Source organism: Perissodus microlepis, chromosome 18 (genome assembly GCF_051167445.1).
Source record: "Perissodus microlepis isolate ML-2025 ecotype Zambia chromosome 18, ASM5116744v1, whole genome shotgun sequence".
In the NCBI taxonomy this organism is placed as follows: domain Eukaryota; kingdom Metazoa; phylum Chordata; class Actinopteri; order Cichliformes; family Cichlidae; genus Perissodus; species Perissodus microlepis.
In genome coordinates, this window is record NC_140478.1 from 35,455,566 (window position 1) to 35,479,248 (window position 23,683).

Below are 23,683 nucleotides of genomic sequence, written 5' to 3' on the forward strand. Positions count from 1 at the left end.
TAAGCTGTTTCACTCACTAAATCTGCGCGACTCAAATCAGTGTGAAACATCACAACCCCTCCTGCCTCCTCATCTGAACTTGAAATGATGGACAGCATGTCACTGTATGCGAATGTGACTTCTGACAAAATAGCCGAACACTGGCTTCAGTGGTTGGATGTGTTCACCGTTTCCAGCTCAGGCAAGCAGAGGTGTCAACCGGAGTTTAGATGGAACGACCCAAACAAAGAAAAGAGAATCGAAGACAAAAATGTTCCAAAAAAGCACAAATTTAAAAATCAGTTTCTCAATTTGGCCGCCCCTCTTCCAGGGTCCTGATGTTGTGCGTGCTGACTCACAGTCGGTCTGTCACGGCCCTGTGCGGCGCTCGATTACATCGCAGCCATTGTTGACAGCTGTGCGTTTCCTGCCGTGACAATTCAATCCGTATTTTTGCATTTAAAACATTTTCGGCCTTTAGTTTAACCTCCGTTCTCATCAGATCAGGGTGTCGGGGACGGTTCGGCTGCATCTAAACAACAAAACTCTGCTGATGAATGCTCACTTACCACACTAATGTTTTTTAACTATCGTTGACTGTAATCAGATAAAAATGTAGAATCTGTTTATTGTATTTGCTGAATGGGCGGCTCGATTCTGCGTGCAACAATTTCTTGTTCATACCGAGCTCTTGTCTCGTCTCCCTGCTCCTCCTCCAGAGATCGGTCCTGCGTCTGTGATGGTCGGGAATCTGGTGTCGGGAAAGAGGATCGCCCAGGCCAGCGGCAGGGATCTGGGTCAGATCGAAGACAATGACCAGGCAAGGAAGGTGTGTGTGAGAGGGGGGTCTGCTGGTTTTCTGCATCATCGCCATCATCATAAACATTACACACACAAAGTACACATAATTAGGCATCTGGCTTCATTTCATGTCTTACTCCATTACGACTTATTCGCATTAATAATTCACTCAACAGAAAGTGTTAATGGTACCTTAATGGAGTCCTTGTCTGCCGTGTAACTGTAGCACTGTAAACAACTCTCACCTAATTTAATTGGTCTAATTAACTTAGTTGTGCTAGTTTTTGAAGCTTACTGAATTATGTTGAGTTATCCTGACCTTCGGCCAACAGACTGAGGAGTGTGTTTGTGCGTGCTTGTTTCATTTTAATAATTCATGGCTTGTTTTTTGAAGTACAGAACACTTTGCATTGGCAAAGCCTCGCAGTGCCCCGTGGGACTATTAATGTTTAACTCTGCTTGTGTTGTGATTGTTATTTCAGTCATTCCAGTCATTTTGTTGAGGCTGTGCGATGTGGTTTCCAGTGTTTGCGTAGCTGACAAAAATGTTAAGGTTTAGCTGTTGTTGGCCACCATTACTGAGGCTCCTGCAGCGCTGAATAACTCCCGGTGAGTGTTCATGTTCCGGGTCGGTGCCCAAATGTTAATAAAAGCAGCGTTCCTTTAACGCTGCACAGATGTACGGCTGAGGCTCGTCCGGCTGAGCTGGCTCTGCTTGACTTGAATAAGGGAAGAGAGCCTGCATTACTTATATCAGAAGTGAATTTTGGAGCCGGCTAGCAGAGCGGCTGAGAGCTCTGTTCCCCATAATGGCGAGACGGGGCGGTGAGCAGAAGACGGAGGCCTAAGGGAGCGAGTGGGAGTATCAGTGTGGAGTCAGTCGCACAGGTAGGGAGGGGCCAATTTATGGATACATTGAAAAGTGGGAAACATTATTTTAAAATATTTTAAATTACTGAATAGAGGGCAAGATTTAGGAAAATTAGTACAAGTATTACAGTAAAAACTCTCATAGTGCTGTAGACATCCAGAGTGTCAATAAAATCTTTAAATGACTCATCAGGCAAGTTGGGGAAAGAAAAAACCTTGCTAAGGAGCAAAGTTAGTTTTTCTCTTCCAACTTTAGCATCAGCACCACACTTATAGGGAAACCCCCACTTGTGGTTAAATACCTGGGACTCTACACGAACAACTGAAGAAGCCTCTTGGAGGAGAGGAGAACTGTCCTCATGAACAAAAGGACTCAGGTTATATAAACTGCATTTAACTGTCTTCCTTTGGCATAAGACATTAAGTTCATGTTAGTCATTCTCACTGAATAACTAGTTAATATAACTCGGCACGCTTAAGTTGTCTTAGCTTTTTTATTTTATTGTATTTTTAAGAAAAGCCAAATTTTTATATTCCTGGTGGATCCACAGAAGAATGACGAGTTTTGGGGCTTAAAAAAAGCAAACATGGGATTTTTTTATCTTTTTTTTTTTTTTTTTGCCCGGTATGTTTAAGCATCTGTACAGAAAAACTCAGTATTATACAAGAACAGAAAGCGGGCAGCATGCACAAAAGGTAAATAAGGAAACCAAAAGAAAACACAGATGAGACAAAATGAGGTGATTTAAATACACAGTAGAGAAACGGCGAGATTAGGAGTGATGAATAGCAGGAGGTGGTGTGCGTTACTGACAGAAGCGATTTTCCTCTCGTCTCTCGTGCTGAAAATGTCATCAGTCAGGCAGCCGGCAGCAGAGAACGCACACTCTGTAGACTCTGATGAAAAGAGACAGGCCCTAAATAATAACAACCACCACCTCCACCGCAGCGCGCTGGGAGGCTGCTGCAGCCTCAGCCTCGCTCTCAACACGCTGCATGTGTGTTTGGATGCCGACAAACAGATGAGATGTCTCCTGTAGTGTGTGTAGATACAGCTGTATGCAAAGGTTACGACACCAATCGACGACTGTCAAGCTGAGGAGAATTGAAGCCGACATTAAAACACAAGCTTTTCTTTTTGTTTCTTCACTGCACGGTCGTTGCAAAGCGTTTGCACAAGTTAAACCGAGAAGACCACAGATAAGCTAACAGGTGTCCATACGCAGGAGGAGCACCAGCATAGAGGCGTTTTCCACAGATATAGAAACACTAGTGCCTTGAGTTCTTGGTTGGTTAAGGCTGCTTATTGAGAAGCTGTGCACTAACAATTGATTCACATCAAATTCTAACTGTTTTTGTCATTTTTCTTGTCACAATTTTCATTTTTTTAATCTCAAATCAGCGAATTACCCCAGAGCAACACCCACCACGGTCATTCTTTTCCCGTATGTTCCTAAAACATCCAGATTTCTGTTCTGCCACTTAGGAAACTCTGCTAAAATAAGACAGTTCACAGAGTAATGACAAATGAAACTGGGATGATCCCAGCAGTGATGATCCGCTCGGACTGGGACACAAACTGTGTTTACTGCGGCTCGGCTCGACTGCAGAATTATCCAGGAACGGGTTACATATTTTCTTTAAATGCTTTGATTGATGTTTTGAAGGCAGGTTTAATTTGAAGAGTGTGTTTGTGTTTTAGTTTTTACTGTGAAAATCCTGAAGCGTGCTGAAGGTGACGCCATCTTTGCTCTAGAGAAGGATCAGGACGTAGGGTTTGTGTTTACTGCTGCTGCTTGGCCTCATCATCACCGTGTTTATTGAGACATTTGTTGACTGATCTGCTCATTCATTCGTCGCTCCACTTGACCCCACTTCCTCCCTCCATGTCCATCCCACTGAAAACCAGGCCCTCTGTGTGGATGAGTTAAACAACCCCAACATCCTGTATTTATTAAAATGTTTTCTGTGTAACTTCATAGAGAGTAAAATATGATTTACTACGAGTGTTTTCTCACATTCCTCTTCTAATAACGTTGATTTGCCCGGCGATGGTTGACTGAGCACTAAACGCTCACACTGGGATGAGCTCAGCCTCTGTAGACAGGACTGCTTGTCTCATGACTTCATGGAAAATTATTATTTCATTACGGCTGTTTCCATAAAGCAGCATGAAAAAAAACAAACAAACACAAAGAAGAAACTGTAACTTATGGAAGAGGATTAGAGCCTCTGGGGAAAAAAGGAGGGGGGTGTCCTTCTTTTTCTTTGCAAGAATTCTGACGTTAAACTCAGAATTCTATCAGCGAGTTTCAAGTGTTTCTATTTTTCTAATAACCCAGGCTTCTTTTTGCAGACCATAACAATCGAAGTGAATAAAATCAGTGGGAAATGCTGATTTCAGCATTCACACATACAGTGGTCACCATAATTCAGTAATATCCAAAAAGGAGCTTTTATTTCCAGGTTCTAACGCCAAAAGATTTTTTAAAAACATAATGACTCTTAAGTGGAATTGAAAACGCAGAATATGACAGATTAATACTACGACAGGCTTGTTTTGAATGCTGTGCATACACTGTGCACATGTTAGCCACATCATTAAAAACACCTGCCTAACACTGTGCTGTGAAACACCTTTTACCCTTCAGGGAACGGATGTGGGACCGCTGGCTGTGTCCTGTGTTGTGTGACTGGGACACTGGCAGCAGGTCCTTTGGCTCCTGTGGATTTGGGGGATGAAGCCTCTGTGGATCAAACTCTCTGGCACATCCCCCAGATGCCTGTGATGTTTTGGGATTTTATGGTTCGGTGGTCAGGGTAACACCTTGTCTTACTGCCTGGTCTATAGCAATGCCCATGCTGGTGGTAAATGTGCAAAGATACAGCCTCATAAAATCACACATAACAGAACCCAAAGTTGTTTGGTTGTTTTAAAGTTGTTTGGCTGTTTGAGGCTTTGATCCTGCCTGAAGGTCTTTGCATCTTTACCTCAAAACGATCCCTTGGCATTAAATTCAACATAGCTAAAAGAGGAAAAATGTAATATCTCACTTCAGACCACCATACAAACAGTTTTCTAGCTTCGTAGTCGGCGCAGTGCAACAGATGCCACTAGAATGGTGTAGCAGTTTTCTTCATCCAAATGTAGGTGATGTAATACCGGCCAGGTGGCTGCTGTGTCGTGTTTCATTGAAGCGATTGTCCTCTCTGATAATGACATCAGATACAAGTGAGCAACTCGGTGTTTTAGCCCGAGAATTAGGCACCCTCGCTCACACGCTGATAAAATGCTACAATACGAGACCAGATTTGTATCTGCAGACAGAAGCTTTTTGTGTCGCTGTTTAGCATGCCAGCCCTCTCTCTCACAGATAACACGAGCTTTATCTGCAGGCAGGTTCCAGTTTTTCCAGGCTTCAGGTTTAACTGCAGGCCAAAGCATCTTTTACAAACGGCAACAAACAACTTTACCCTCCTCCTGAAGGTTAAGCACAAAGCCCGCTTGTGTAAAGCAAATGTTTGGATCCCCCTCGTTAATACATGTGCAGCCACGGAGCTGCAAGGTTTTTTAGGACATTTCACCACGCAGCAGATGGTAACGTATGAGGGAGCTGGAACGGAAGCAAACTCTAATTTGCTGTTATGAAAGTTTCATGAAAGCTCAGAGCTGAGCCCACAAGCAGCTCAGTGATGTTTTCATCAGAGCAGAGAGACCTCCTTTAAATCTTTACACCCCCTCGAGGTCTGCCATGCGTGAAGCTGGTGGCGAGCAGATGACGCCATCTTTCGTCAGCCAGACTCTGAGGGTTATAATATCGAAACTGGAAACTTGGAGCTGAGCGATGGTTTCAGCAGCAGAACGCTGTGGGTCGTACCGCAGTGTTTGAAGAGTCGTTTAAATTAACAGTTTTGATAAGTGAGGCATTAATCTGCCCACAGCTTACATTAAAAGAGGAGTCCAAACCTGAACTCAATGTGAGCGTCTGTTAGTTGATAGCACTATTGCTATTTTTTCATATATCTATAGATTCTATAGATATTCTAATAGATGGGCAGCGCGGCGGCACTGGGTTTGATGCACATCTGGCCTTTCCGTGTGGTTTGCATGTTCTCCCCGTGTCCCTCCGGGTACTCCGGCTTCCTCCCACAGTCAAAAGACATGCAGTTAGTGGGGTTAGGTTAACTGGTGATTCTGAAACGGCCATAGGTGTGAATGTGAGTGTGAATGGTCTCTGTGTTAGCCCTGTGACAGGCTGAAAACACCCCACCTCTCACAGGTGGAAGAGGCTCCAGCCTCCACCTCCCTGAATTGGCCAAGCAGAAGAGAATTGATGGGCGAATAACTGTTATCAGGATTATTTTATTAATTTATTTATTTTTGGACTATAATAATCAGGAAATAATGGCTGGACACAAAAATCACGAGTTAAAATATTGTTTTGTCTGTGGACACCAGAACTGTTAAGATGGTGATTCAAATTTGTAACATTTCCGTTTGTCAGCTTCAAGATTCAGGATTCTTTGTTACATTCATAGTTATACAAGTACAACACGCAGTGAAATGTGTCCTGATACGCTCCTCGACTGTGCAAAAAGAGAGAGAACATTATATACAGTGAGTGAATGATATACATTATATAAATAAAATCTGGAAATGTACACTTCGAAATCTGAGAATGTTCATTGTGTGAGTGGGGTGTTAACGTGTCTTGTGCCAGGATCAGGCCTGACATGTGAATGTGGTAACAATGAGTCTCAGTCACATACGGATGATGGGGGGGCTGAGACAGAACTCATTGTTACCACATTCTGAAGTTTTGCTACAAATTATTACATTTTTAAAAACGTTGTTGCTATCATAAAGGTTCCTGGCATTATTAAAGATGTCCTAATTACTGATATACAGCGATATAATGAAGTGCTTTTCTTTGAGGTGGCGCACAGCTTTGAAGTTATAATTAAAGATTATTCAGACTTTGTAATGATTATCCTAATTTGCTAAGCAGAAAGGTGGGAGAGATCCTGTGGGTACGAGAAGGTAAACACACAGCCTGTACAGCAGGTTAGCAGCTGTTACCTCCTCTGGATTGCCCGCTCGGGTTAGTTTCAATCAATAATCATCTGCTCCAATCAGCACTTGATTTGGCTTTAAAAAAACGTCTTCCTTCAACTGTCTCTCTCTCTCTGAGACAGCAGGTTCATCACTAGAGTCTCCAGAGAGCAAAATATGTGTTACTTTTAATTCACTGGTCCTAATAAATATCAAATGTGGCTGATCTATTTTGTATTCAGAGTGTGAACAGAGTGGGGCTCATCTGGGATTTGGATCTCAGGGTCTCTGAAATCTGACCAGAATGCTTCTCCTTTATTTCAGTGCGTGCCCTATTCTTTCCCCACAGCTGAAAAAGTGTCTACGAGCAAACCTCCGTGGGCTCTATCGATGAGAAAAACCTTGTCTCCTCTTCTGCAGCTGCAGGAGCAACAGTTCACATACCGTTAAAGCTTCTGTAGCAGTGTAATTCAGTGTTGTGTAGCTGGTCCCAGTCGGTGAAATTTGCAGTACAAATCAAGCGCACCCGGCCTCTTCCCAGATGTGACGGACACGGTGCGGTGCAGAGGTTCATTTGTTTTACGGTCGAAGGATTAAGAGTCTGAAAGCCAAATTCTCATCTGTCACCAAAGCGTCTGGCAGCATGAACACAGACACACACATATAAAGTGATGTTCTCTGGCAGAGCAAAGCTCAACAGGCATGACTTTCACTCCAGCAGCAAATCTTGAAAAATTCATGAGCCCAGAAACAAACTCGCCCTGTCTCGATGCCTTCTCTCCTCCCAGCTGTAATTTCCATCACGCTCGCTTTTTGTCTCTATTTTTGTGAAGAATGAAGATCTTGTTGCCTTTCCACTAACATCGCTCTCCTTCCTCCGTATTTCTCTGACAAATTAAGTGCATCACCTTAATTTCCCCGCACGCTGTCGAGTCACTGAACTGCCAAGATCTCATTTTATCAGGATACTTCATCAGCATTCGGTCTGCGTCTCAGCAGAGCTCCAACGCTGTAAAACATATTGGGAGCAGAGTTTTTGCCATTATTGGTTGCCAAAATGAGTCACGTCACAGGGCTCGTTTCTAAGAAAACGTGCTCGCGTGATAAACTGTGGCCAATCCTGCTGCTTTTAGCTGTAAAAATGCTGCCATTTAAAGAATTTACTGGTGGTGATAACTGAGAAAAGTTCCTCCAATCTCCCGTTTTATTCACGGGCATCTTCATGCACATTTTAAGATGTTCGAGTCAGCTGATCACCTGTTCACGAGCTGAGATTTAGACAGGTTTGCAGCTGACTTTGGCTGTTTGTATGCCACTTGTACGTTCACTCAATTTGATTCAAAAACCTTTTTGAATTCTGCTGCATTTTTAAAGCATCGGTCCTTCCAGCTGCAGGTCTGGGGTCACTGGGGTGCATTCAGAGTTTCTAGTAAATTAAATATTGTCCTAAAAAAAGACATGCAGTGAGTTTCCATTAATAAAAAAACATGCATTTGCCAGACCTCTAACATATGTAACAACTTGATAGACTGACACTATAATATATGTGTATGCCAGATGTTTAATACAAGTGATGCAAGCAGTCGTCTGTCTAAACCTGGACCGCACATGTCATGTTGGGTTGCACATGGCATCTGTTGTTCCGGAGCTGCTCTCCATTCTTGAATAAATGCAACTCACAGTTATGCAGTGGTCGTTAGTTTGGCTGCCTCTGATGAAGTGTGTACCAAACATGTTCAGTAGGGGGCGTATTGGGACTGAGGACAGGCCATGTGGAGGTTTTCCTTCCTGCTGTGATTGGTGCTTGCTAGTAGAGGATTGTGTGATTGGAGGGGTTTTCCCTCTAATATTGTAGGTCTGCACCTTCACACTGTTGTTGGGATTTGGCACTGTGTAAATAACATTTACTTGAAATGAACTGAAACAGCTGCGAGACCCGGGTGCTTCCATCCCTGCCATCCCGGTGTCTCTGTCCAGTCGTTTCCACCAAGGACCATCAGAGGTGGTTCTCTGCTGCAGCAGCAGCTCCGATACTTCTGCTAGCATCCCGCACGTCTCCAGCCCGACCCCGGTCACCTTCAGCACAGATGATCTGAGCGTACACTGTTTTTGTTGTGCGACCGCTGGCGTGTGAATGCGTTTGTGTTCGTTAAACAAACGACCGATCGTAACGTGACTAAAACCAATGACGTGTAACCGGAGCTGACACAATGTTTTTGGGTTTCAAAGAGACTAGAATGATTCCTTCAATCCATTTCTCAGATTGAAAATTCAGAAAGAATGTCGAGTGCTGCTCTGCTGGATATTATTTATGGTTACAATTTATAATCTCATTCTTTTTACTGATTGTGTCTTTTAGTTCCTCTTCCTGTCTGAGGTGTTACAATGGAGAGCCCAGACCACTCCAGACCACGTCCTGTACACACTCCTCAACTCCAGGGTGAGTCCTCACAGTACACACACACACACACACACAGTGTATGAGATGATATTGATTTTATAGAATCTTACCAAAAAATAGTATGATAACGTCAGCAGGGGTGTTCAGAAATGGCTTATCCTTCTCGGTCTTGGCAGACAGAGCTTCATAGTTTGTTTAAATAATAATATTTTAAAACTTTAAAATATTAAATCTACATTATTCTGATTTTTGCCTCAAAGGTTTGCTTTAAAGCGTGATATGAAATGATATGTTATAGAACTCCTAAATAATCTAGAAAATGACTTAAGGAGCTGAAATATAGGTGACGTGTATGTGTTACATGGGAAGGAGCTTTAACAGGAATCAGTTGGGCTGTTTGAATCAGTGCGTGTGCTTTTAAAGGGAGGCAGAAATGAAAAGAAGATGCAGGTCTTTCTTTCTGCTCTGTGCTGGCTGAAGAAAAGGAATCCAGGCTGGGAGGTGTTCACCACTGTTAGTTTGCATAATGGCAATAGGATCCGCTGGTTTGTTTACAGCTGTTCACCGCTGAGATGCTGCAACGGAAAATGTGACATGACACTTACTGATGCACGCTGCTGATTGCATGTGTCAATCTTCTGTGTGTGTGCGTGTGTGTGTGTGTCCCCTCCCCCAGGGTACGATAGCCAGCTCTCTGACTTGTGTTCAGCTGCACAAGAGAGCAGAGAAGATCGCCGCCATGCTGGCTGAACGGGGCCACCTGCAGGATGGAGACCACGTTGCACTGGTCTACCCTCCAGGTAAACACTGACAGCAGGTCACTTGCTGTACTTGTGTCTCTGCCGTGACACTGCAGGATGTCATAGATTTACCAAAATCCCTCAAATTTTCAAAATAAAAGCTGATCTGAACCAGGAAATAAAAAGCTTGGAAAAGTGTCCTGATTAATATTAATGTACTACATGGACGGATGTACCTGGATTCGGAGCCACACACAGACTCAGCTATTGTTACATAACGGGAGCAATATGAGTCCCCACCCTCTATGACGAATATTTTGGGTAAATGAACAAATCGATGCAGACAGACTTAGGAAACGGTTTTAGAGAACTGAAGGTTGCACATTAATCATTTTAGTTTTTGAATCTTTGACCTACAGTTGTCTTTTTATTGCTGTGATTGCTGATTGGTCCAAAACAGCAGATTGGACCTTTTTTTTTTATTAAAAACAATTAAAAATTAGAATTAATAAAAGACAAAAAGGCCAAAAAGAATAATTTAGACCAGTGCTTATGTTAATGTTTATTAATATTTACTTTATAACAGAAATTGTCATTTGGAATCAGTTTTTAATGATTTTAAATGAGCATCTATTAATTTAAAAATCAAACCATCTTTCATTTGAATGCATTTTTTCTTCCCTTCTGTTTAACTGAAGTTCAAAAAACACAGAGTGCAGATGAATAAATGAAAATGATTTTAAATGCAACTACAGGACACACATAACACCACACAGGCTGTAACCAGCATTCATTTCCTTAAGTACAAAAACTTGAAGAGTTCATTCTGTAAAATTATCTGATGCTAAAAGTTGTGCATTGAAAAAACTAAGTAGAAGTTTTTAAACAGACTTTGAAAAATGTTCAGAAAGTATTAAAATAAACAGACTTTATGTATAAAATTGCCCCTTGTGCCTACGCATTATATCTTACAATTATTATTACTCATTCACTAATATAGCAGTGCTCGTTTTTTATTAATTGAAAAAATTGTGAAAATGATGCATGTTCGATTTACCCACAAGCCGAAGTTACACTTCCACAGTGCTTCTTTGGCACGATGGAAAATAATAATTATTTGGGCATCGGGCGAAAAACCGTCATTGTAATTATGACAATAAACATATAAAGTGTTTGAGTAGATAACCTTATTATAATTTCAGTGACTGCCCTATATAAGCAAAAGAAATGAAAGGATGGATGAAGTTTCTAGAGAACGACTTGTACAACGATCCTTTAAATTGTTGACGTTTAACAAGGACAAACTTGGGATGTTTTAAAATGAGGAATGAAGGACGCGGCAAACATGTTCAGTGAGTTCGGTTAGATCGAAGAGAGCGCCGCGGGGAAAAACAAGGAGGGCGCAGGAAGTGTAATTACCCTCTGAGACACAGCGCGTCGTGTCCATCACAGTAGGACAGACGCAGCCGTGCAGGAAAAACAACCCGACACAAGCAGATTTTCTTAAAGCTGCGTTCAATTAACGGCCCCGAGGGTCCATCGCTCAGTATACGACACCTTAATACCTGCAACTTATTTAAGTTTTCCAAATTCTCCCCTCTCTTTCTTCCAACCCTCCTTTCTCTTCTAATTCATCCCCTCTTATTTCTTCTCTCATCTCTACGTCCTCTCCCAGGAATCGACCTCATCGTGGCGTTTTATGGCTGCCTTTACGCCGGCTGTGTGCCAATCACGGTGCGGCCGCCTCACCCGCAAAACATCGCCACCACGCTGCCCACCGTCAAGATGATCGTGGAGGTAAACCAACACTGTGACGGCTCCAATCACTACTGTGTTTAAAGTATTTGAGAAAAACGTGAATGATCATGTAGGTGCAAGTCACCGCCCCCTCTTCACCTCACTTCCTGTTTTCTTAATTTAAAAATTAAGGAGAATATTTTGACAGCTTCAGCAGTTTATTCTTAGCAAATGCAGGAATTTCTAAGAAAACCTGACATGTGGATGTAGGCGAGGGTTTAAAATGATAAAAGAAACACACAGACAGTTGTTCATTTAAGTAAAGGCCAAATTACCTACAAATCTACTTTTCTGTGTCTGTAAATATAAAAGATATTGATTTCTTAGATGATGTAGTCACAATAACTTAAAACTGAAAACTTTTAATATTTACTATATTCATTCCTGAGATTCTCACTCCAGAACTTTACGACCTTAAGAACATAAAATTCTGGAAAAGCTGTTGTTTTACTTTGAAAAGCCCAGGAGTGCATTTCAGGCGGGACAGACAGAACTTGAAAGTCGTAACGTAGACTTAATGCCAACGAAATAGTTGTAACGTGGACATAATTTGTTTAATTTGAGTGTTATAAAAATGATTTCCAAAAGCTACATAGACGTTGATATCCTGGCACCTTTGGCAGTTTATATTCCAGGATTCATCCAGAATGAATGACATGTTTAGGAGGAGTTAGAGGACAGACGTGCATGCATACACTGTGATCATTATAATAAGATTATTATTATTAAACCAGCCCAAAAGAAAGTGAACAGATGAATCGTGTGAATAATGGGAGGTGAAGCTGAGCTGAGGAGCGATTATTTCTCCACACTGTTGGAGTCGTTCAGTTACTGCTGATCTGTTTTTTATGAATGATCTGTGCGCACTGAATCGTGCAGGTGAGCCGGTCGGTGTGCGTGATGACCACGCAGGTCATCACTAAACTGCTGAGGTCCAAAGAAGCCTCGGCGGCCGTGGATGTCCGGACCTGGCCTCCTGTCATGGACACAGGTAGGCGATGTGTTTTTTGAGGGCAACCTGCAAGTGATTAAACACAGTTTGATTAATGAACAGGTGATCTATGTGAATAAAAAACAAACAAACAAAAAAACAGTGACTGAGTAATAAAACTAACACTAAGCTGCGTATTTTATAATTCATCAGCTCTGACGTGAGAAAATTGATTGTTTCCTTTAGACGATTTGCCAAAGAAGAAACCTCCTCTGCTGTATAAACCGTCCAACCCCGACACCCTGGCCTACCTGGACTTCAGTGTCTCCACCACCGGCATGCTCGCTGGAGTCAAAGTAAGCACACACTCACACACTCGTGCTTGGACATGTGCACACACTACACCAACGCACAGCTAATGATGAGCATATTTAATGTTGTTTATCCACATTAGCAGCACAGCTCCAGTTATTCCCAGCAGAAAAACACATGGTTTGGAGGAGAGCCAGAGACTTTTATTTTGAAACTCTTCTCCTATCAAGAAGAGATTTTTACTCTGTTATTATTCGTGTGGTGCTGAAGAAAAACTTAAAACAGGAGGAAGTGCTGACGTGTTTTTGTGCAGCGCAGCCTGGAAGTCTGTTCGAGGGGAGCAGATAGATGGTGGTGACATTTTAAAGATTAAAGTGATTATTGATTCACTGCAGTAAAACAAACCTCCATCCTGTGCTCAGCTCGTTGCTGCTGTTCATCTGGTGTGCGTCTGAGTGAAAGTGAAGTGAAGTCATTTTCCTGTTTGGCCTCTAATCTGCCTGCGGATGCTCACAGAGAGAGAACGTAAACTTAAAAATCTGTTTCCATAAAATCGAAAGAAACAAAAGCAGTAAAAGAAGTTATGTTGTAAACTTTTCGTCTCCTAAAGTTTTGCTGATCGAAAAGAATATCAGAAAATGTCACAAACTAACAAATTATTTAATTAGACAGCTTTTCCTGATAAGATAGTCCAGATAACATCCACAGTCCCAGCTGAGAAATATAAACCTCTCCAGCTTGTCCTGGGTCTACCCCGAGGACTCCTGCTAGCGGGACATGCCTGAAACAGTTCATGCAGGAGAGATCCTAATCAGAGGTCTGAACCCTCCTCAAGCAGCTTGTCTCGATGCGGGGGAGAAACAGCTGTGCGCTCAGTCCCTCCCAAGTGACTGAGCTCCTCACCCGTCTCTAAGAGAGAGTCCAGAGGAAGCTCACTCCTGCTGCTTGTGTCTGGGATCTAATTCCTCCAATCACTACACCAGAGGCGAGGCAAGGAACATATCTATCTATTGATACGTTTGTGATGAAATGACACATAATGTCAAATTTTGCTCTCTTGCTGCTGAGATCCTGATTATCTCCAAAAGGTAATGAATCCTCCTGACCTCCATGGTGGAGGTAAGCTTGATTCTCCCCAAATCATCAGCACAGCTGAAGTAACGATTGACACTGCTGCAGCCATATTTTTGGACAAGTACTTACGCAACTTCATTAGTTTGCCCAAGGACACTAGAGGAGCCAGGCATCAAACCACCAACCTTCCTACCTAAAACCAAACCTCCACTTCTTACTTTCACACAGCTTCACATGGTGCGATCGTGTCTTTGTTTCTTTTCTGCTCGTTGTTTTGTGCTCAGTTTGCCACAAATGCTAATTCTCATACTGTTCACACCAGCTGTGAGTGTATGCAACACACACACACACACACACACACACACACAAAAGCCTCATTAATGAATTCTTTGAGAAAAACACACTAATCAGAATGACAAAAAGAGGAAAAGCAGGACAGGAGGAAACAATGCCAGCGTATTTTCTCGTGTGCTGCTAAATTTCCCGTCCATTATGTTTAACTACTGTGCTTAATGAGCAAATCAGTCAAAGCCGGGATATTAACGATGCAACTGGTGCCGAAACACAATGGGCGCAAACAAGACCGCCAGTTCACGTGGCCGCTGCCGCCTCCAGACTGTTGTTATGCTAATTAATTCACTTTTAGTTCATTAATCATTTTTATCTCAACCAGTGAAAGAGGTTTGTCTTCATCCTTTGGATTTTCTTTGCTCCAAGTTGAAAAAACCCCCCCACAGCTGATTCTCAGTTTTGCTTGAAAAACCTCCCAGCAGCACAGAGGCGATCTCCACAGGTCTCCACTGACTGAAACAAATAAACAGCACAGAGTTTTCAAGCCTACTTTCATAATTCTTTTAGTAAAAAGTGCACTGACAAAGAAGAAGATTTTCATGTGAGATTTTCTCCTGCAGATGTCTCACACAGCCACCAGTGCCTTCTGCCGCTCCATCAAGCTGCAGTGTGAGCTTTACCCGTCCAGAGAGGTCGCCATCTGCTTGGACCCGTACTGCGGCCTGGGCTTTGTCCTCTGGTGCCTTTGCAGGTCGGCAATCGTAGTTCCTAGTTCTTATTTAGAGCTAAAATGGAAGTTTTTAGCATTTCTTACTTTCTAAATGTTCCTGTTTGAGGCTTTTATATGACCAAGTTGTTTCTGTTTTCTCTGCTCTTTAAGTTTCAGTATAATTAATAATCACTAGTTTGTGTTTTCCTTTGTATTCATGACTGACATGTTTGTAGATCTTTAATCATGTAACTGTGCAGTCTCGCCGTACTCAGCGCTCTCCTCTCTGCAGTGTGTACTCAGGTCACCAGTCCATCCTGATCCCTCCGTCCGAGCTGGAAGTGAACCCGGCTCTCTGGCTGTCAGCCGTCAGTCAGTACAAAGTTCGCGACACCTTCTGCTCCTACAGCGTCATGGAGCTCTGCACCAAAGGCCTCGGCCTGCAGACGGACTCGCTGAAGGTAAAGCGGGGCGGGCGGCTCCGTGTCACGGAAACCTTGGTTGAATTTAACGACCGACAAACCTTCTGACTGTGAAATCCTTTCTGTCCCGTCAGGCTCGAGGGCTGGACTTGTCTCGAGTGAGGACCTGCGTGGTTGTAGCAGAAGAGCGTCCCAGGATAGCCCTGACGCAGTCCTTCTCCAAACTCTTCAAGGACCTGGGACTCCACCCCCGAGCCGTCAGCACCTCCTTCGGCTGCAGGGTCAACCTGGCAATCTGCCTGCAGGTCTGTCCGACTTCCTGCTTCTGCTTTGCCTTCGAGCATTTCTTGGTGTCACGTTTAAGAACCTAGCTGGGGTTTTTTTTCTAGGACAGGCTTGTTATTAGCTGTTGTGCTCAATATTCGGTATTTTGACCTCAAGAAAGAATTGCAGGAAGCACCCTTAACCCTCACTGTGGCATCTGCAGCTTGGGTACATGTGAAACAAGTTTCTCATTAACAAAAACTAAGATCTGATTCAAACGAGGACTCAAACATGTAAAAACTCCAATGTTAGAAGTTTGTAACTGAGAAAGGAAGATTTACATCATGGTCATCACATGACTGCGGTATGTGCAGATCAGACAGCCTGAGATTTTGCAGAGTTTAGGGTATCAGAGAATTTATCCTTTCATATTTAATGATACAAGGGTATTCTTGCGTTTAAGCCATTAACCACAGTTCTCTGATCCCTACATCAGAAATTATTATGCATTAAGTAGAAAAGTGTGAAACTGGGTGGAAACTCCCCCAAATATCTGTTCCAACGACATTAACTCTGTCCTACTCAGATGAACACGAGGGAAATTCAACTTAACAGCAGATAAATCACATTAAACCGAGGCTGTGGTTATATCTGCTCGTCTACTTTAATCCACGAGGTACAAGGAGGATTTTGTCCGTTATTCGGCTGAGCAGATGGTCGTCACTGTCAGTCCATCATAAGCGCAGACGACGGTCTGATGCGTTACACCTTGACAGGCTGGAGTAGGAGAAATGTTGAACTGTTTGACGAGTCCAGCTGAAGTAAACCAGCAGACGTGCGTCACGTTTCAGGCACCGTGGCACAAAGCACGGTTGATATCTTAAAGAAGCTTTTCCTAAAGATGTCAAAGAACATATGTGGAGCTTTCCTGTTTTTCACCTGTCGAGGATCTATGCCACAGCCGCACGTACTTGGAAATTTGAAAAAGAACAAAACATAAGGAATATGAACGTTCGATCCTGTGCTTCAGTCGGTTGTCTGGTATAAAATACTGTAAAGTGATTACAGTAATACGGATTGATCACCTCCAGTGAGATCTTCTGGGAAAGCCAGTCAGAGGAAGCTGTTTGGCTTGGTTTGGTTTATTCATCCGACTGCTGTGTTTCATGTTTTTCCTTATATGACAGTACCTGTAGGACTGCTTGTATGGTGAGGTCTGAATAATAAGCTCTGAGCTATCTTTGGTGAACGGCGCGTTTACACCACTGTCCCCAGATCTGCGTATCAGAATGAAATCAAAGAAGAGTCGAGATGACTGAAGATGCAGTATTTTAAAATATCTGTCTCTTAGTGTTTGCCCCTGAGCGAAGCTTAAAGAGTCTTAGACCTACAGATGTGGTCAGAAGTTTACATCTACTCCAACTTTTTGGGAATATCCAGCCAGGATGATGCCAAAAGCTTGTTGATGGCTGCCACACGGTCTGGTTGAGTTGCGACTTGCTAAGGACTATTTTAACCACTCTCTGGTAGTTCACTCCCCTCAGTTCTGACTGCTTCCCTGTCTTCGTTATCATGTGTGGTGTGAATCGATGTCTCGTTCACTCTTAGCATACAGCTCGATGTGTACATGTCATCTATATGGCTGACAACTGCTCCAACTGCTCCACTCCGTAGTCAGTCTTTTTAATGATCTCACTGTCTATGCAGAACAGCTATAGCTCAGGACCGACGTAGGTGTGGACCACGTCAGGGTCTGTCCCTTTCTTTGATATGTGCCACTGTGATGGTTACTAGAGCCTCTTCAGGGTGGTTGCTGTGGTTAGATCCACTGAGCTTGTCCTGTGCTCTTCCAGTATTGCTCTGTCTCATATTATTTCCCTGCCACTGTGTGGAACAGCTGGTTTCTCCTGCCTTCTAACGCTTTCTCTTCAAGCGGCGGCCAAGTTCAGCCTCCAGCAGTGTAGATCAGCTGGTTAGCAGGTATTGTCCGTAGTGCTGCATTGGTAAAACTGTAACTCAACGATCACTTGGGGCTTGTACCCAGTCTCGGGGTGGGGGTGATGATATCATCGTAGCATGTTTGTTGTACCCCTTCTGTTGGGTATCAAAGATTCCATTTAACCCCGTCTGCTGGGGTTACTTGTGTAGTAGCGTTCCAACACGCTCTCTATTTTCGTCTATTGCCTTCTTGTTCCAGTAGCCACTTCCTCAGGGTGCCCTGGCTCCTCAACACCTGATCTGAGCCGGTATGACTTACTGCTTCAGGTAGGCTTGGTTAGACATGGGGGGGTCTAGCCTAGGACCCTTACTGGATACGGACGCCCCAGGCGGGAATTCGTAAACTTCAGCTTGTGCACCTTATTCTTGTTTTTCCAAAACAGGTCATTCATGTTCATCACAAGTGGATGTAAACAAGCAGATGAGATGAAAAATTATATTTTTTACAAAGTGTGAAAGATGTCGAGCAGCTCTCACAGCAGTTCTTCTGTGCTCGGTGTTTCTGTTGTTTCTTCGAGGTCTGCTGGGTAAACACCGAGAACAAGTCGAAGATGTTTGATTTCCCCACAATAAAAGATCACAGATATCCAGCCTTTAACGAGTTTTTAACAGTCAGCAAATCTAGCCGATCTCTGCTGAAGTGCAGTTTTGTTCACAGCTTCGTTTATCACTTGAAGGATTTCTGCAACTCCTGCTCAGCTGAAGCCTGTAAGAGTGTTTGGACCGCAATGCAAGAACGTCTGAATGTGCCGTTTTTGCAGATGCGGGGCATTCGTCCAGAGCAGTCGGAGGGTTGGACACTAAAAAACAAAAAGCCAGTGTCATCCTCTTCACCTGCAGAGTGGTTTTTCATTTCCTGTATGTCTCAGGTTCAGGACCATCCTCCATTTCAAGCTGATCATTGCTTTTACATTTCAGATCTGATTTGCAGCTTTCAGCCACGTCAGGTTTTAGGAATTAAACGAATTGTTAGAAAAGTTATTATATTATAACGATTTTACAGACTTTATGGGGAGATATGAAACTCTAATATAATTTAGCCTTTTAATCGTCAGCGAGTTTAATTTGCAGACTCGCACGCTAACACAGTCGTAACACTGAAATCGTCACACACTAACTTACTGTAAGCTTTAACTTTGTTTGGCAGCTTTAAATGAGCAGACTAACATTTGGCTGAAGACTCTTTTCTGTTCTTACTGCTTGTTTTGGTTTTCTGAGTTTTACCCTTTTGACATTTTTTTCTTACTTCCTTGTTTTGTGCGTAACCCCACCCACATTTCTCATACTTGGTTTTGTCTCCACCCTCCCTCCTTCTTTACTTCCTCTTCTACCCCTTCACTTTCCTCCTCCTCCGCCCCCTCTTTGCTGCTGTAGCCTCACAGGCTGGGAAAACTTGCCGACCAGGTAGGGAACCACCATCAACCTTTCCCGCCCAACAGCAATAACCGCCACCATCACCATCACCACCCCACTGCCTGCCAGCACACCTCTCATCAGATGGCTTTAGATCTAAGTTTAAGAGATGCTTGGCTGGGTCTCACGGCACTTAGTCAATATCAGGGACACTGGAGCAGCTTTACTCTGTGGATTTCCCCCACTCAGTATTTTGGCTGAACTTTGACATGAGATGAATTATTACACTTTCCAGGAGAAAAACCCCAAATCTGTAGATGTGTTACTCACAGCTGACACGTCTCCAGTCAGATGAATTATAAATACAAATGATTGACATCTGTTCTGTTCCCAGCAACAAAAAGAACAAACAGCAGAACATTTGCAATAAAATCCATCTTAGAATAGATCAAATAAAGCAGCATAGCCACTCTGCTATAACCCACAAATTTATGAACTAGATCCTTTAGTTGGGCTGGAGAGGAGCCCCAGACAACAGTGACTTATCGATCACAAGCTAGCCGCGCCCTGCTTTTACTTTAAACTAGGCCATAATTTATAAAATGCTACACCAAAGAAAGCTAGTGATTAAGACCAAAGACTCATTAGGAAACTGTCTTCCAGTGTAATCAGCGGGTGACGCCCCTCGTCTCTATCTGGAGTCACCCGCTCCCGCTTTCACTTCTCTTCTTCCATCTATGATTCTACCGATTTGCATGTATGGCTCGATTTTTTTTCATCATAGAAACATGCAAGCAAATCTTCCTTTATATGGAAAAAGCATAGAGGTTGTAGCCATAAAACTACTGCATATAAATAAATTATTAAGACTGTAAAGTAGATAATAATAATTCTGATTCAAAGCAATGAGACCAGTGAATATATTAAAAATTCAATTTTATTTATACAGCGATAAATCATGGGCTGGGAGGTCAGTTCCACTGCATTGATCAACAACCACAGTGGTTGTTGATCAATGCAGTGGAAGGAACTGTTCCTTCAGTGGGCTGGTTTCAGTCATTATGCAAATGTACTGTTTATAAGATTGAAGAAACCTGCAGTCAGCTGAGACTGAAGAAGTCACTTGGACGAGTGACCAAACGTTTCTCCCACAAAACGCTACGTCCAGATGATCAGAATCCACTTTTGGAGATTTACTTTCCTGGATGATTGAGAATGCATCAAGTCGTTTCCACTGCTATCAACAAGCTCGTTAGCCGCAGCAGCTCAGTGCTGCAGCTAACTCCCAGAAATCACGAATACGTGACAGTGCAAGGATACATGTGCATGTGCCTCTCTGTGGTGTGACTGCACACTTATTAGTGAGTCCAGCACCAAAGGATGTTTGCTCTGCCTGTTCCAATCAAATTTCCCTTTGCCAATAAATCACTGAATATTCTTGAAGCGGTCACTGCCTGAAGTCTCTTCGGAGAGCGCGTTTGCATTTTTGCACTGTGGGTGTGTGGGCGTAAGACTCCCAGGATGCCGCTGTGTGTCCGGTGGTGGGTTTTTAATCCCGGATTAATGGAGGGATGGATGGTGGAGGAGGAGAGAGGTTGGAGAGGGGGGATCCTTAATCTCGTCCTTTTTCTCTGTCTTAATTTTTCTTCAGTGATTTCACTCATTCAGAGTACAGTAGTCGGCACAAAGAGATTTGACTGAATGCATGTATTGTGCAACCTCTGTGTACTTTAGAAACAGTGAATAATCGCTCAGCTACTAATCACTTTCCCCTTTCTTCTTTACTTTATCGTTTGCATGTCAATCGGGTAGAATCTGACTTTGCAGAAAGTTTGTTGATGTGCATTTATTTTTTAAATTGTTTGACTTTCCTTCTACAATCACTGCTGTTGCTCCCACATTGATCGTTTCACCCTGTTGTAAATGCTGTAGATCAGGGGTGGGGAAGTCCAGGCCTCGAGCGCTGGTGTGCTGCAGGTTTTAGATCTCACCCTGGGTCAACACACCTGAATCAAATGATTAGTTTGTTCCCAGGCTTCTGGAGAACTTGTTGAGGAGGTAATTTAGCCAATTAAATCAGCTGTGTTGGATCAAGGAAACAACTAAAACCAGTAGGACACCAGCTCTTGATGCCTGGAGTTCCCCACCCCTGCTGTAGAGGGTCGGGTTCCCACCTTCCCACCCAAAACATTTACGTCCCTCCTTCATTGGAGGTAAAGCTTTTCTTTATGACCACAAATGCACCACACAGCATCCACTGCAGTCTGCTAGGAGTCGATAAGCTGTAGCAATTTTTGCATAAAAAGCCTTTTTTGAATAAAAAGGACGTTTTGTGAGTCTGTGGTGTTCACACTTTCTCTCGCTGGTGTTCCTCAGGGCACCTCAGGACCTGACCCCACAACTGTTTATGTTGATATGAGGGCGCTGCGACATGACAGGTAAGTGTCCTTGCTGCTTTGTTAGAACTAAGCTTAACAGATACTTTTGCAGAAAGATGTTCGGTGTCTGAAACCTCTTAACGACTGCTTTGGTCACCAGTAATTTGCATGAAAGATGCCAACTGCTCTCCAAGCAGTAGTGAAACTGAGAAGCGTGACACAGACTGGAAATGGAGACACATTCAGAGTGTGTTGCAGCAGTTGGGCTCCGGTTTCACCGTCCTCTGTTTCAGTGCTTCTCAGCATCTTCCATGTGTCCAATTTAACTTTGTGAGAGTCAGAAGCCGCTCATCAAGCAGCTGATGAAAATTTCCCTGTCAGTGGGAGGTTGTTAGGGGCCTGTGTGACTGAGGCCTCACTAAGAGCACGTTTGTATTTACAGTGGCCTTAACTCTAAAACTAAAAAGATAAAGAACATCTGTAACTCAGCAGTTCCCCTATTGGTGACAGTTTCTGTAACATTTTGGCAGAGTCTAACTAAAGTAACTGTAAGCGTTCTCATTTATTGATTTCACCAAAGGAAATTAAAAAAATATGATACAAGATATGATCAAACTCATAAATCCAGACTGATATTTGATTAATTTAAAAAATACATTGTCAGATGGTTCAACAAACACAAAATATTTTCTTCCAGTTATTTTATGGCTCACGTTTCTTCAGGCTGATGGATTTTCGTGCTCGGCTGGAGTCGGTAACACCAGCCTTGTGTATTTTTTAGATGTTGTTTTCCGTCGACTCTCACACGGACACAGAGTCTATTCTGTGCTGTAAAGTCTTCAGCCGGTGTCCTGTGGGATTTCAGCGGCGCCGCTTCGCTCGTGAAGTTTGTGAATGTGAGAACACGACTCGGCGAGCACTCTCAGAATAAATAAAGTGCTCAGCAACGATTGTTATTGTAATGCGAGGCTTATTCTCTGCAGCTCGGAAGCATCGCTGCAGGCTGACGGTAAAAAAGTCTGAATATAATGAGAAGCTGGAAGTTTCTCTGAGACAATATGACATTTTCAGGCGTGTCAGCTTGACATGCACACTGTCACCCTCACAGCCTCTCCACAGTGTGAGAGCTGTGAACTTTAAAACCCATCAAACCCAGTCTGAGTCACATTTCCTGCTGGGTAACACCGCCATTTGTTTTGCCAGACTTCTGCTTTTCAGAGAGACAGCTCTGACTCTTAATGAACCAGCCAGGGCTCAACATTAGTGTCAGATTTCAGAGGAGAAACGCTGTCAGTTTTCCAGCTGGTGAAGATGGACAAACACATCCGAGATAACAAGCGAGACTCGGACTTATTCAAACATCTCTGACGAGAAGGGCCTGCAGGATTAAAGGAACAACGGCGAAACGACCAGCAAGAAACCGGCACAAACTGAAAAATGCATTAATTTGAACTCGTCAGGAGCTTGTTACTCATCCCTGAAGTTCCCCAGACGCAGTTTCCTGCTCCCTGATGCAGCCCGTCATTACGGTGCTCAGCCTGTGTCTGCTGATTTCCACACAGAAAAGTCGCAGCACACGAAGCAGCAGGGCCGTGCAATCCCGCTGTGTATAAATATAACTGTCAGTGTGCATGATTACATGTAATCACTGCTGATTTAAGCTGGCCCGAGTCTACCACAGGCTCTCCGTGTTTGCAGTCTGACAAACAACTCGTCCTGCTTTATTTTTAGTTTTACTGATTCAGCTTTTTCCCACAATTCTGTTTTTGTTTTTTTACATCACATCACATAAAATCACATCAACATTAGCCGTTAGCGGTCAACAGTCAGAGTTAAGATCCTGTCCAGAATCCTGATTATGGGATGTTGATTAGAGATAATACGCTAACAGAAACGTCCCTGTTTGTCTGCTCTGCAGGGTCAGACTCGTAGAGCGGGGATCGCCACACAGCCTGCCACTGATGGAGTCCGGGAAGGTCAGTTTTATTTAAATTTAACGTTTATTAACTTTTTCAAACAAGCTGTTTTTGGTCTTTGCTCGATCTGCGTCTCTCTCTTTGAGCAGATCCTGCCGGGGGTCAGAATCATCATCGCCAACCCAGAGACCAAGGGACCAATGGGAGAGTCACATCTGGGAGAGGTTTGTCTGAGCTTTAATGGTCTTCTCTATAAACAGATATTTGTACGTGAAAATAAAAAGGCTTCTGGTTTTCGGACTTTGGTCCAAGCTCCTTTGACCAATCGTGTTTGAGCATCAGTCTTTCCATTCTGGGGGTTATTTTGAATTATCTGTTTAAATGAACACAAAAG

General features: G+C 43.2%; 1 protein-coding gene across 10 annotated transcripts in view; it reads left to right on the forward strand.

Moving 5' to 3' along the window:
• Positions 1 to 23,683, forward strand: part of LOC146368809 (disco-interacting protein 2 homolog C) — a 201,714-nt gene that overhangs the window by 173,355 nt on the left and 4,676 nt on the right. For 4 of the 10 annotated variants that reach the window (XM_084912842.1, XM_084912844.1, XM_084912837.1 and 1 more), the window contains 13 exons: positions 699 to 808; positions 9,063 to 9,143; positions 9,781 to 9,904; positions 11,520 to 11,641; positions 12,521 to 12,632; positions 12,819 to 12,928; positions 14,870 to 15,000; positions 15,251 to 15,419; positions 15,515 to 15,685; positions 19,017 to 19,046; positions 21,372 to 21,433; positions 23,292 to 23,349; positions 23,439 to 23,513. In XM_084912842.1, coding sequence (XP_084768968.1) covers positions 699 to 808; positions 9,063 to 9,143; positions 9,781 to 9,904; positions 11,520 to 11,641; positions 12,521 to 12,632; positions 12,819 to 12,928; positions 14,870 to 15,000; positions 15,251 to 15,419; positions 15,515 to 15,685; positions 19,017 to 19,046; positions 21,372 to 21,433; positions 23,292 to 23,349; positions 23,439 to 23,513 — 1,355 coding nt within the window. Of the gene's footprint in view, positions 1 to 698; positions 809 to 9,062; positions 9,144 to 9,780; positions 9,905 to 11,519; positions 11,642 to 12,520; positions 12,633 to 12,818; positions 12,929 to 14,869; positions 15,001 to 15,250; positions 15,420 to 15,514; positions 15,686 to 19,016; positions 19,091 to 21,370; positions 21,434 to 23,291; positions 23,350 to 23,438; positions 23,514 to 23,683 lie in introns of all 10 variants that reach the window. The other 6 variants (XM_084912845.1, XM_084912838.1, XM_084912847.1 and 3 more) reach the window with 4 other exon arrangements.